Source organism: Centroberyx affinis, unplaced genomic scaffold (genome assembly GCF_046629955.1).
Source record: "Centroberyx affinis isolate AG114_WGS23_722 - 3 ecotype Tasmania unplaced genomic scaffold, CSIRO-AGI_Caff_v1 ptg003790l_1, whole genome shotgun sequence".
Lineage (NCBI taxonomy): Eukaryota > Metazoa > Chordata > Actinopteri > Beryciformes > Berycidae > Centroberyx > Centroberyx affinis.
The window spans coordinates 10,001-22,390 of NW_027281658.1; the positions used below are offsets into that span (position 1 = coordinate 10,001).

At 43.4% G+C, this 12,390-nt stretch overlaps 1 protein-coding gene and 1 long non-coding RNA gene across 2 annotated transcripts in view; one reads left to right on the forward strand and one right to left on the reverse strand.

The window, feature by feature from the left end:
• The window catches only part of arhgap30 (Rho GTPase activating protein 30), an 11,896-nt gene extending 9,104 nt beyond the window's left edge, over nt 1-2,792 (reverse strand). Inside the window, exons 1-5 of the mRNA XM_071541146.1 lie at nt 2,778-2,792; nt 1,635-1,957; nt 788-890; nt 509-653; nt 78-160 (exon numbers count right to left, since the gene is read on the reverse strand). Coding sequence (XP_071397247.1) covers nt 78-160; nt 509-653; nt 788-890; nt 1,635-1,722 — 419 coding nt within the window. The 5' untranslated portion in view covers nt 1,723-1,957; nt 2,778-2,792. The remainder of the gene's footprint in view (nt 1-77; nt 161-508; nt 654-787; nt 891-1,634; nt 1,958-2,777) is intronic.
• Nucleotides 2,793-4,776: 1,984 nt separating this feature from the next.
• On the forward strand, nt 4,777-6,567 carry LOC139662443 (uncharacterized). Its single transcript, XR_011696647.1, has 3 exons — nt 4,777-4,900; nt 5,541-5,640; nt 6,493-6,567. It is a non-coding gene; the product is annotated as an uncharacterized lncRNA (long non-coding RNA).
• Nucleotides 6,568-12,390: the final 5,823 nt, after the last annotated feature.

A 12,390-nucleotide genomic window follows, 5' to 3' on the forward strand; every position in this document is an offset into this window, starting at 1 on the left:
CCCAGGTTTGACAGCATGAGGGACAGCTACATCAGATCCTGCGTGTCAGTAAAAAGGCATACAGTATGCAACAGTACCTGTAATGTGGCGATGGCAGTTCTTTCAGCACATCTGTGATCTTTACCAGCCTCTCCTCCTCCAGCTGGATGGCCACAGCCTCCTACAGTAACAGGGAAGTGTGTAAGAGGGTTGGAATAAAAATGTTAGTACTATTTATTAGTGTTTTATAGTTCTATAGTTCTATAGTCTTTGGATGGAGGATGGAGTTTTGGTTCCATGTTCCTTGTTATGGTCACAGGTTTGGTCCTAATGCAGTATTCAGATTTCAAATCCCTTATTTACTTTTTCGTTGTGGTAAAAAGCATTGTTCTAGACACTGGGACCATACTTGTCCGTGTTTTTGTTGGGAAATTTGACTTTGACAGTTTCTTGGTTTTTTTCCATGAATACAAAGGGGGAAAATGGCATTTCTGTGTCTGTTTCTTCCAATTTGAGACGAGCTACTCACAGCAAACTTGTCATAGAGCTGGTATGTGAGCAGCGGGTTGGGCAGCTCTCTGAAGTAGGCTTTACACAGCGAGCTGACACAGTGGATGTCCTGCAGGTACAGATCCTTGTTGAGATCTGGACTCCCATCGCTGTCGAACTCACCCCTGGTTGGAGGCAGGAAACAGAAATTCACACGAGAGCATGTCAACGCAACACACACAAAGCTTCGAAACTTTCCTGCATACAAAGAGAGACACATAGATGCAGACACACACACACACACACACACACAATTTACCTCAGTTTCTGTATGTTGGATGACACTCCAGACAGCCTGTAGATTCCATCCACAACTCCATGTTGCTCAACAAACTCACTGCAGCTTCGCAAGACCTGGGGAACTGTGGGAAATGGCTAATGACTGTAATATATAGACTGTCCATTGAAATATAGCAGCAAAATAAGCTCTTAAGGGTTATGTAATGGCAGAATGGACTCTTATGGGATATATAACAGCAAAAAGGACTCTTTAGAGATATGCAGTAGCAGTATATGACTCCTAACCGATGTGTAACAGTTGAATGGACTCTAAAGAAATGTTTTCAGTAGACTGAACATGATCTACTAATTTGTTTAGGCAAGTTCTCCCTTGGCTTCTGTCCACCTGGAGAGTTTCATCGCAAAATGGCATAACCACCACTTGAAAAAATGTGACTCCTACTCTGACAAAATAATTGCTGACAAAAAAAGAGTCAACCATCATTGCTGTTATTAGCCACATCCCACTCTAACTTGAGCTGTTTACCTATAATATGATAACATTTTAGGGGATTGGAATCATTTGTGTGCATCAGTTAACACTTCTTTTTTTCCTAAATGGATGTGTACTATCTATTTAATGACATTTCCAAATTATGATTATTTAAGTGTCGGTTGGTTACATAATTTTCTGTTCCAGTTTCATTTTCTTTTCTTCTTCTTTCATTTTTCGTAAGGTTACTGCTTTTAAACATAGGCAACCGTTTACATGTAGAGAGTACAGTTTTTAGTGTATGTTTTCATGCCTGCCATGAAAATAAGCCCTTCAGTGACAAGTAAAGTCTATAGAATAGAATAGAATAGAATAGAATAGGCCGTTGACTTACTCTCCTGACTGGAGGCGGTCAGGTGCTCCAGCAGATCACACCCAAACACCTTGTCTTTGTTCCCCACTTTCCTCCGGACTCTCCTCATCTCTTCTTCCCTGCTGCCTCACCTCACATCCAGACCGAGCCGCTCCGTTGGCGAGCGACTGCACCGACTGTGTGTCCGCTGGATGTGTTGACTGAGCTGCCACAGTCGCTTAGTGTGAACCTGGCTTTGTGGTCACAGCGCACATATCAGTGATTCGACTGTTTTGTTTCAGTGCATGTTGTTGGGCACAGGTTGTTCCCCTATGCGTTGGACATACTTCCACGTGCCTTTCACCCTGCAAAGTCAGAAATGGCAGAAATTTGTCTTCATGCAAACGGCACCTTTGCAACACACACACACTCTCTCTCTTGGAAGTTTTTCCTTTATGCACTGAAGGTCTAAAGCTGGAGGTGCAAGGCTGTCATGTCTTGCTAAAATCTGCTTTTGTGTGTCTTCCTGAGGTTTGTCCTATATCATTCTGCTAGATTCTGTTGGATCTAGTTAGGCTTATTCTCTGTAAAGTCCTTTGAGACATGCATGTGATAAAGAGCTATATATATAAACTTGAACTTGAGCTCTCCCTGAATCAAACAAACAGCAAATTGCAGTGAATCCTCGGCGTGCATATGTGTCGCTCCACTTCCCCCTGATGCTCTCATTTTATTTTCGAATATCAGGCCACACCCATGACTCCCTTTAGTTCTCGTATTCAGCGGAATAAGCCAATGAATCCTTTTAGTCCGGTCACACCGTGTTTTCTCTCTGGGCAGCTGGACACACCTAGACCTCAAACCTCAGCTGGAGCCTGGACACTGTGGCCGGTACAGGCCCGCTCTGCCTCTCCCTGCCTGCCTGCCTGCCTGCCTGCCTGTCACGGCCATTGCGGCCCCTTTGCCTGTAGCGGAAGTCAAGCATTCTCCAAGCCTCTGCCAGAAAATATATAGTCACATATCATACAAACTAACCCTCCACCACCTCCATCTCTCTGACACCTGCTTCTACACCTCCTGGTCCGCCGTCCCTCCTTCTCTGCCTAAGGTTAGGGATGAGTTTCGAGGTGGAAATGTGAGAAAGAAATTGGTAAAAAATAAAAAAGCGAATACGAATGTTCCTACCTTCACTCGGCACCGGCACACAAGCAGCAGCATAGAAATGGTGACGCAAGAAACCACTAAACTTCCCCTGTTGACTTCCTGAGTGTCTCTCCTCCTTTTGTGCTTTCTCTCTCTGTATGTGGCACACATTATCTCCGCCTCTGCTGATTGAATAGGGAAATCAGTTCAGTGTATCTGTACAGTGAATCTATTTCCCTTATCTGCCGTATCTGTCTCAGTGTATAGGCCTGTAGGTCCATGTGTCTGTCAATCTGAGAGCAAGGGAGATAATACTTTTACCTTTAAGACAACTTCAGAACTAGACAAATGTGTTTGGCTCATTCTTTTGGCTGTGTCAGTGGGAGATACATGCTACTTAGCAGGTTCTACTAATCTCCACCAATTGCCATGAAGAACCACAAAGCATACGGCAACCTGGGTGGAAAGTACTAGAATGTCCTACTCAAGTAGAAGTAGCCTACTGTTATTTTGCTGATATTTTGCTAAAGTAGAAGTAAAAGTACCTGTGAAAAATTAACTTAAGTAAAAGTAAAAAGCAGCTCATTTAAAATGTACTCAGTAGTAAAAGTTAAGTTACTTTTTAGGAAAGAGAACTTTGTTAGATGTGATATTTCCCATGCAATTCTAAAAGAGAGTTAATGAGTTAATACAGTTAAAATAGTCAATATAAATCAGTGTTATGTGAAAGGAACACAATCTAATCTAATTAGAGCACTATCTTTTTAATTTTTCATGTGGCAATAGGAGGCTTAACTGCCGGTGCATCAAATTCCCTGGTTAATAACAAGGTGAATGTATCATCAGAATATGCAAAAAGACAATTTATTTAAATAATAGTGTATATAATCTCCAACAATTATTATATAATAACAATTATTGTTATCTCATTTAGATGACAAGTGATATGGCAGATGCTATAACTCTTGACAGTAGGTACTTGAATTGTGATATTTTGTGGTACTTTGTGGCTCTGTGTGGCAGTTTGTGACAATCCCTAATGAACTATAGAGGAGATTTCAGTTGCTATGATACATCAGCAAATCAAGCTGTTATAATGAGCTATTATTCTAGAAACACTTGAGGGAATAATGAAAATGCAAGAGTGAAATGGATATAGGGAATAATAATTAGTTGAATGCTTGGTATTTATCTGATAAGGCATCTGTTATTAAGTGCCTCTTTATTCTGACCCACTGATGATAAAGAGGTCATCGGACTATTTGCGCTGCGGATATAGTACAAAATTTACGGTAATAATGCAACGTCACCGGTGCGTCGGATATGAAGGTAGATGCTAGTGAGGTTCACACACGCAAACGCACGTCTCCCTCGCTCCAGCAATGACAAACACAGTGTTGTGATTAGGGATTTGTAGGGTTTTTATCCGTAAAAAGTGAATTATCGACAGCGTATACAAGCAACTTTATATCCCTTTTAATAAGAAAGAGAGCGAGTCGGAGCAAGATGGAGAGCTGCAGCTTCCAGAGCCAGCTGGTGTCCGTCATGGAGATCCTGGCCAAGGCAGCTGTGGCAGAGATAAACAGGCGAGTGGATGACAGCTGTGCGCTTTACGCCTGGAAATCAGTCAGAGCCAGCGGGACATCGACGTGCTGAAGAGGAAATGCGAGGCGATGGAGGCAGAGCTGAGGAGGACGAGGATGAGAGCCAGGAGAAAGGTGTGGAGGGGGGAGATACTGTATAGCCCGCACTCACTCAGATAATGGGAAATAATGGGAACACCAGTTTTCCAGATTAATCAGAGTAAGAACAGGGGGTTGAGAAGTCAGATTCAGAACAGGGGGTGCAGGTTTTGCTTAACAACACGTGACAGCTCTGTAACGTTTTATGGAAACTTAGTGTTCCCATTATTTGGCCAGTGAGTGTATATTGGCATGCAGATGTTTCAGGAGTAATTTTGTGTACAGGCAGTTAACTGGCTGCTTTGAAAAATACATCTTTAATGGTACATGTGTGTTTCGTTTTCTTTTTTCTTTTCTTCAGGTTTTTACCCCCCGGCTGCTGAAAGGTATTCTCCTCTAGTCAAGGTGGTTTTGAACAAAGAGAGAGAGACAGCAGCTTGGGACAGACAGATGGATGCTGAGGAGCAAATTCAGCCTCCACAGGTAAAACACAGGACTTATCATGTGGTGCGGGAATCAAATGGTGGCTGATCTATAAGCTGTAACCCCAATAAAGAACAACCACAAATCTAACTAGCTCTGAATAGTATTAATTTCCATAACGCAATGTAATATTTGTATAATATTTCCATGGGGACTCATAGTGTCTCTGCAGTACTCAATAGTGTAGTTTATAATAGTATTTTCATCAACTATGGTATTACTATAATATTCCTAAAGGGATTTAAGACTATCTGTGGTACTCAATACTGAGTTTATAGTGACTACTGATCCTACTGTTATGGTATTTTATGTTTCTTATAGTATCACTTTAATATTCCTAAAGGATATTTTACTAAATATGCTATAGTTGTTGTTGGTAAGGTTAGGTTTTATGTTATTGAATCCGATCTATTAGTCAGTCCAGTACGACTTAATAATATATACTGTATATTCATATAACCAATGCTTAGAGTATATCAGCTTGAGGAGGTCGGTAAACTGTTTACCCTTCTCTACATGACCTGTGTGTGTGTGTGTGTGTGTGGTGTGTGTGTGTGTATTTATCTGTCTCTAGAGTGTGTGAGTTAGTTGCACTCTGGATTTTCTGTTGGAGGTTGTAATGTGTTGCGTGTCGTTGCAGTGTGCAGACATGGAGCCTGCTGGAGAAGCTGAACCCATCCTGATCAAAGAGGAGTCTGCAGAGGAAGACGAGTGGAAGAGCGACCCGCAGGACAAGCTGAGTGAGTCAGCAGTCACATGTTGTACAGTTACACATGCAAATACACACAACCAATCACACACACACACACACACACACTTTTACAGTTAAAGGAACTGCACGTTCACCTGTACACAGTAGGTATTAGACACACAGACACACACAGAAACTCATTCTCTCGCTCAGACTGGAATCACACACACACACACACACACACAAATAACTATACACACTCCTATAGAGGGTTGATGTAACGCACCTTCTGGCGGCCATATTGGAGGTCCTCAGTTCTTGGGCAACATAGGCTGTGAACAGCTGATTGCGTTTCAAAACATACAACAGAATTCAATAGACATGGTTCATTTCTGCGCTGTTTTGAACTTGGAAACTGATCATTTTGCCACTGATGCATCTGATCAGTTTTTGTGTTTAGATTACATCAGCTTGTTAGCCAGCTAAATATAATGTGTGGTCAGCTAATCATCACTGTCTGGTTGTAAACACATCTGATTTGCACACAAGCTAACATCAGTTACTTAACTTTTCACGCTTTGGAGTAGAGATTAGTGTCACAGTAACCTACATTTGAAACAAATCTGTGGAAACAAAACATTTACATTTATATATAACATTACTGAATTGACCTAGAACCCACACCACAACACCCTTTTTTCAAATATCTCTTTTTTTCTTGCCTTGTTGTTATATATTAGGCAATATTTACACATAGCCAGTTCTCTAATGAACTTCAGTGATGGAGCCAGCTGTGGTTGCTAGGAGACTTTGAGGTTTATGAATGCAAAGCCTCTACACACAAACTGGTGTCATGCATCACTATGAAGTGCTGATGTTGTGGTTCCTGTGTTTCCTCTAGTGTCTGGAGCCGGGCAGCCGGCGTGTTTTGAAGACACAGAACCCGCCAGACCGAAGGCTTCGCGGAGCATTACCGCCCAGCGGAGAACCCAGCTGACCCCGGATCCCTGCTCCCCCCGACAGAGGGCTATGACACATTCCCAGAGCAGCAGCCCAACGGAAACCAAGGAGAAGGAGAACTGTCGGTGAAACACGAGAAAGAGGAAGCGCCGGTGGAGAGCGCCGCCCCGCTCGATTCGGGCCACCGGTTCGTCATGGAGGAAGCTGACGGACAGCTGTGGTCGTCCAATCCGGGCCGAGACGCCGGCGATCCGAGCTTCTCGTACGCCGCGCAGCAATACGAGCAGATTCTTCGATGTTCACGACTCAGAGCGGCCTGCCTCTGAGTCACTCTGTACCTGAAGACATGGAGCCACCGATTCACTCGGTGGGGAAATCGCAGTCGACCGTGTGAGTGCGGCACGGGTGAAACGGCGAGCCAGAGCGTTTGGCTATAAGCGACCTCAGCCTGTGCAAGCACCAGAAGAGGCACACAACACTTTAACCCAGATTAACTCTGTTGGACAAAGCAGCTTGATCCCACAACCGACACAGCATCAGTACAGGGACTTGGCGCCGCACGCGAGGAACGAAAACGAGGATTTGATGGCGCCGAACCCGGCGACCTCGGCTTACAACGGATACAGCCGCGGCAGCTTCGGCCTGGTGAGGAGAATGAGGACGCCCTGGAGGTCCGGGTCGGCGAGAAGAGGTTCAGCTGCACGTACTGCGGCAAAAGCTTCATGAGGTTCAGCCAGCTCAAGGAGCACCTGAGGAGTCACACGGGGGAAAAGCCGTTCAGCTGCCTGCAGTGCGGCAGGAGCTTCACCAAGCAGTGTAACCTCATCCGACACGCCGTGGTCCACAGCGGGGAGAAGCCGTACGAGTGCGCGCTGTGCGGGAAATGCTTCACCCAGCGCTCCAGTCTGAAGTCCCACCAGAAAACAGCGCACTGAGTTTACACTGTGTGACGTTTTTATACATGTGGTTCCTGTTCTCATCCAAAACTGAAGATTGAACTTCCCAGAGAAGCTGTATTGATCACCTGTATGTACATTATCCCATACAAAATAATGTTAACGTGGTATGACAGTGTTGTAGTGTGTTAGAAGTTTTGAGTGCTGGAGTGGATTCATGGTTATTCATGGACATTACCATGTATTGGGTGAATGTATTACAATGTTTTGATCAATAAAAACGACACAAACTGAAAAACTGAAAGGTGTTTTTCATTAGAAAACATGTTATTACAAACAAACAGCACTAATGTTGTGAGTTACAAGTTATTCACAAATAAATAAGTACAGGGGACGTCAATGGCAAAATAAAAAGAAGAGAGAAAGAGAGAGAAAAAGTAAGAACACCTTCAGCTTCTATTCAGGTCATCATATCTTGCCATTGCTATATTCACACATACACTTGGGGGAGTGTTATGGTTTCTTTTATAGCGGGCTTCACACTAGAGTTCGCGTTTTCCAAGTTTTGTCCCACCATCAACACCGTATATTCTGCGTCACATGACCACTCGCACTTCCCGTTTTGCCTCTTATGTACGGAAGCAACATCTGTAATGTAAACTACCGCGGCAAAGTGGTTCCTATTTTGTGATTTATCACGATATAACGTGAATTTTACGTATTCTACATCGCGACACATGACTTGCCAGCTAGCAGAAATGCTGATCCAGGAAAACATGGCGAACTGTGTCACTTTCAAAGCAAGTTAACCTCAATCATGGACGTGCTAGCCAAAACTGCAGTCGTAGAAATAAGTAAACTGTGGGAGGACGGCTTCGCTTACGTGCAGGTCGAGCTGCGAAGAAGAGAAAGCGAAGTTGAAGCCCTGAAAAGAAAATTGGTGTTTATGGAAAATGAACGGCTAACCTCATGTCCAGAGCTCAAGGTTCATCATCTCTCTCCTCCTCCTCATCTTCCTCCTCTAAGACAGAGCAGCAGAAGAAGACACTGCCACCCACTGATGACGGTAAGGATAACTGCTGATTAGTCAGTAATAACACTGATTATCATTCGTAATAACTGATCTCCTCCGTTCAAAATAGCACTAATCAATATATCACTATGACAGCAAGTGATATAATATAACATCAGTCGTGTCAATATTAAAGTCGAGAGCAGACACACCTGTAGAGATGCTGAATGCAGTACCAGACCAAAGTTATGCTAGTGGTTTAGTTTCTCTGATGGCACGCATGTAAACTCTTATAACCGTGTTTCTATTCACTTAGGGCTGGGCGATATGGTTTAAATCAATAATGATAATGATTTTTCTCGATATCAATATATATCACGACATGATTCATGTATGCAAAATCACGTTAAATACTCAAATTTCATCTCATTGAACCGAATGGTAATGTTAGGTGTGATGTCATACAAAACAGAAATATTCAAATAATATTCCTACCATACCTCATGAGTTTTTAAGTAAAATTTGCTTGTCATCATCAATTTCGACAGCAGAAATGTGTGTCACGATATTAAAATATCTTCATATCATCACGATATGATTCCACTGAAAGACGATAATATTGAATTATCGCCCAGCCCTATATTCACTCCTGTAGAATGTGTAATTACTGACATAAAATCATTGGTATCATAATGTGCTGCCATTTACCGAGGGCCTGACGATATGGTTAAAATCACAATCACATAATCATAAGGATTTTTTTCAGTATCGATATATATCACGATATGTAAAATCACATGTTAAATAATCTTGAACAGAATGGTAATGTTAAGTGGGAAGTCAAACAAAACCAAAATTAAGTAATGTTCCTTAAAATGTTTCATACCTTGTTTTGTCAGTTTTCAAATAAAATTTGCTTTTTATCATTAGGCTTGGTATTCGATGACATTGAATATCACGATATTTCACGAATATCTCAATATTTTCTGTGATGTTGAATGTCGCCCCACAAATATCGCCCCGCTTTTACATCTATAAACCTATAGTCTACTAGTGGTGGTGCAGTAAAAAAAAACACAAATATAATCATAGTTGTAGTGAAAAATTTCTCAGTTTACTTCAAATTCCCCCCCCCCCCCATCACCATGTCATCACACGACAATCAATGATAATATTGAATTGTCGCCCAGTCCTACATTAGCCAAGATCGACTCAGGCTTAGACCCGAACCTGTTGGTCTGATATTGGACTACATCCTTTTGAGTGCTGCTCATATAATGAATTTTGACCTAACTCTAAATTTTGTGCTTTTGTGCTTTTATTGCATCTTTGCATATGAACATTGTTGTATGTTATTTGTCTACAGCTTTGCTTATCTATTTGTCATGTTGTTTTTTTGATTCCCTCTTGAAAAAGATTTTTGATTTTGAGGGAACTACCTTGTTAAACAAAGGCTACAATAATTGAACCTGCTCTGTCCTTTCAGGGTCCAATACGGATTCGGTCCACAGAGCGTCTTCTGAGCAGATTGTGAGAGAGAAGGTGGATCAAACGACACCATCACCCACACAGACAGAAGAGAGACAGTGTGAGCCGCTCAGGCCTGAACACAGCAAAGATCACGGCAGAGATGATGATGATGAAGAGTTAATAGTCAAACTAGAGGAAGAGGATGATGTGCAGATTGTGGAGCCACCGGTAGACATTGAACACAACGCTAATGATGGAGCAGATCATCCCATGACAGACCTAGACCTCCAAGCTGCTGATGTCGTGGAAGAAAGAGAACGCCAGCATTGGTCGTCCGTTTCGGTCGGAGACAGCGACACCACAGACGACTCGGATTGCTTTTTTGGACCAGAGCAGTATTCACAAAATCTGGATAAGGAAATCCAGCTCATTCAAAATGCACTGGACAGTCTTGACGGTAATCCATCAGAAATGGGATACATTGATAGGTTTATGAGGGATAACGTGACAGTGCAGGGTGCAGCGAGTAAGCAGAGGACTCCTGTGAGTTTGGGGCAGGCACAGTCAGGACAGCCTGCGGATCCGACAGATCACCCGGAGAGAGGACCGGCGGTCAGACTCCCATCAGAGAAGCGACCGCACAGTGAAAGCATGTCCGCTCTGCACTCGGACAGCAGATTCTCCTTCCTCGCAAACGGACACGACTCGGCGGAGCAGAAGGCTTTAAAGAGTCGCCGCGTGAGGGAGAAATGGTTTATTTGCCCGTTCTGCGGCAAAAGCTTTGATCGCGCCAGCCACCTTGAGATACACCAGCGGATCCACACGGGAGAGAAACCGTACACGTGCGAAACGTGTGGGAAGTGTTTTTCCCAGAGGAGTAACCTTCGCACTCACCAGCGGACTCACAAGGAGTTCCTGCCCCATTTATAGAGATTTCCTTTGACTTGGATCGTTTATCATTTCAAAGAATGAGGATAAACTACAAATACCTCTGTGACATTCAAGTGTTGAATAATGAAATTAGTTTTGTATTTTGATATATCACAGAAAATTTATGTAGCCCACTGATTTTCCTAAATCACAACTTGGATTTGGTTGTAAGCACCAAGTTTGTACGTATGATCTTTTTGTCAACGCAGCCCCTGGTCAATCTTTTTAAAGATTTATTTTAGGCATTTTATGCTTTATTGACAGAGATAGTGTGAGAGAGAGACAGGAAGGCACGGCAGAGAGAGAGGGGAGGACATGCAGCAAATAACCGCGGGCCGGATTCGAACCCGGGTCGCTGCGGGAAGGACCGAGCCTTATATGGTACGCGCTCTACTCGGTGAATCACCGGGGCGCCCGGTCAAAGACTTTTTATGACATTCTGATGTCAGCTAATGAAAAAATGTAGGGACATTCAACCCCACTGATATATCAGAATATTGTCCTCTATTGCTCATAAATAAGGACACAAAATGTTCTTTAATCATTGGCTCATTGATGTGAGTCAGTGTGGATCAGAAAGGTCTGGAATCCCTGTACGTACGATGGTTGCAGACCCTGTTGCCTAGGCAGCAGAAATATTGTTATCATTACTCTTCTTACTGCACTGGCCTCTACTGGTGCTTAGGAGTAGCCTGTCACTTTACAGTATCCTTATCCAGAAGTGGATATCCATCTTGTGTGTTAATGTTATCAAAAGTTAATATTCTGGAGCATTACCATTTGTCAGGAGACTGTGTCCCATCCATCCATCTGTCCATTTTCTGGCTGCTTATCTGCGTCATGTTCACAGTGGCAGTGGGGCAAGTAGAGCAGCTCAGACGTCCTTTTCCCCCCAGTAACTTCCTCCAGACCCACACCCAGGGGATTCCCAGGCATGCTGGGAGATTTAGTCCTTCCAGCCACCCTGCGGAGAAACCTCATTCGGCCCACTTCTATCTGCAGTCTCATTCCTCTGGTCAGTACCCAGAGCTCAGGACCATAGGTGAGGGTCAGAACAAAGATCAACAGCTAAAATCGAGAGCTTTGCTTTGTGGCTCTAATCTCTTTTTATCATCAGAGTCTGATACAATGCCCACATTACTGCAGCTGCTGCACCTAACTGGCAGTTGATCTCATGCTGCCTTTTGCCCTCACTTGGGATTAAGACCCTGAGATACCTGAACTCCTCCACTTGGGGCAGTTGCTCACGCCTCATCTGAACAGGACAAGAAACGTTTTTCCGGGAGAAAATTGTGACCTCAGACTTGGAAGGTGCTGACCTTCATCCCGTCTGCGTAACACACATTGGAGATCACAGTCTGATGACATCATCCACAAACAGCAGAGGTGCCACCCTAATGCCACGCTCTCTAGACCTCGGCTACAAGAACAGGAGGGGGGACATGGTGCATCCTTATCACAGTCAGATCCCCACCTTGAACAAAACTGTCCCATTTTAAAATAAAGAGAAATTACTTGTTTTTTTAAATCG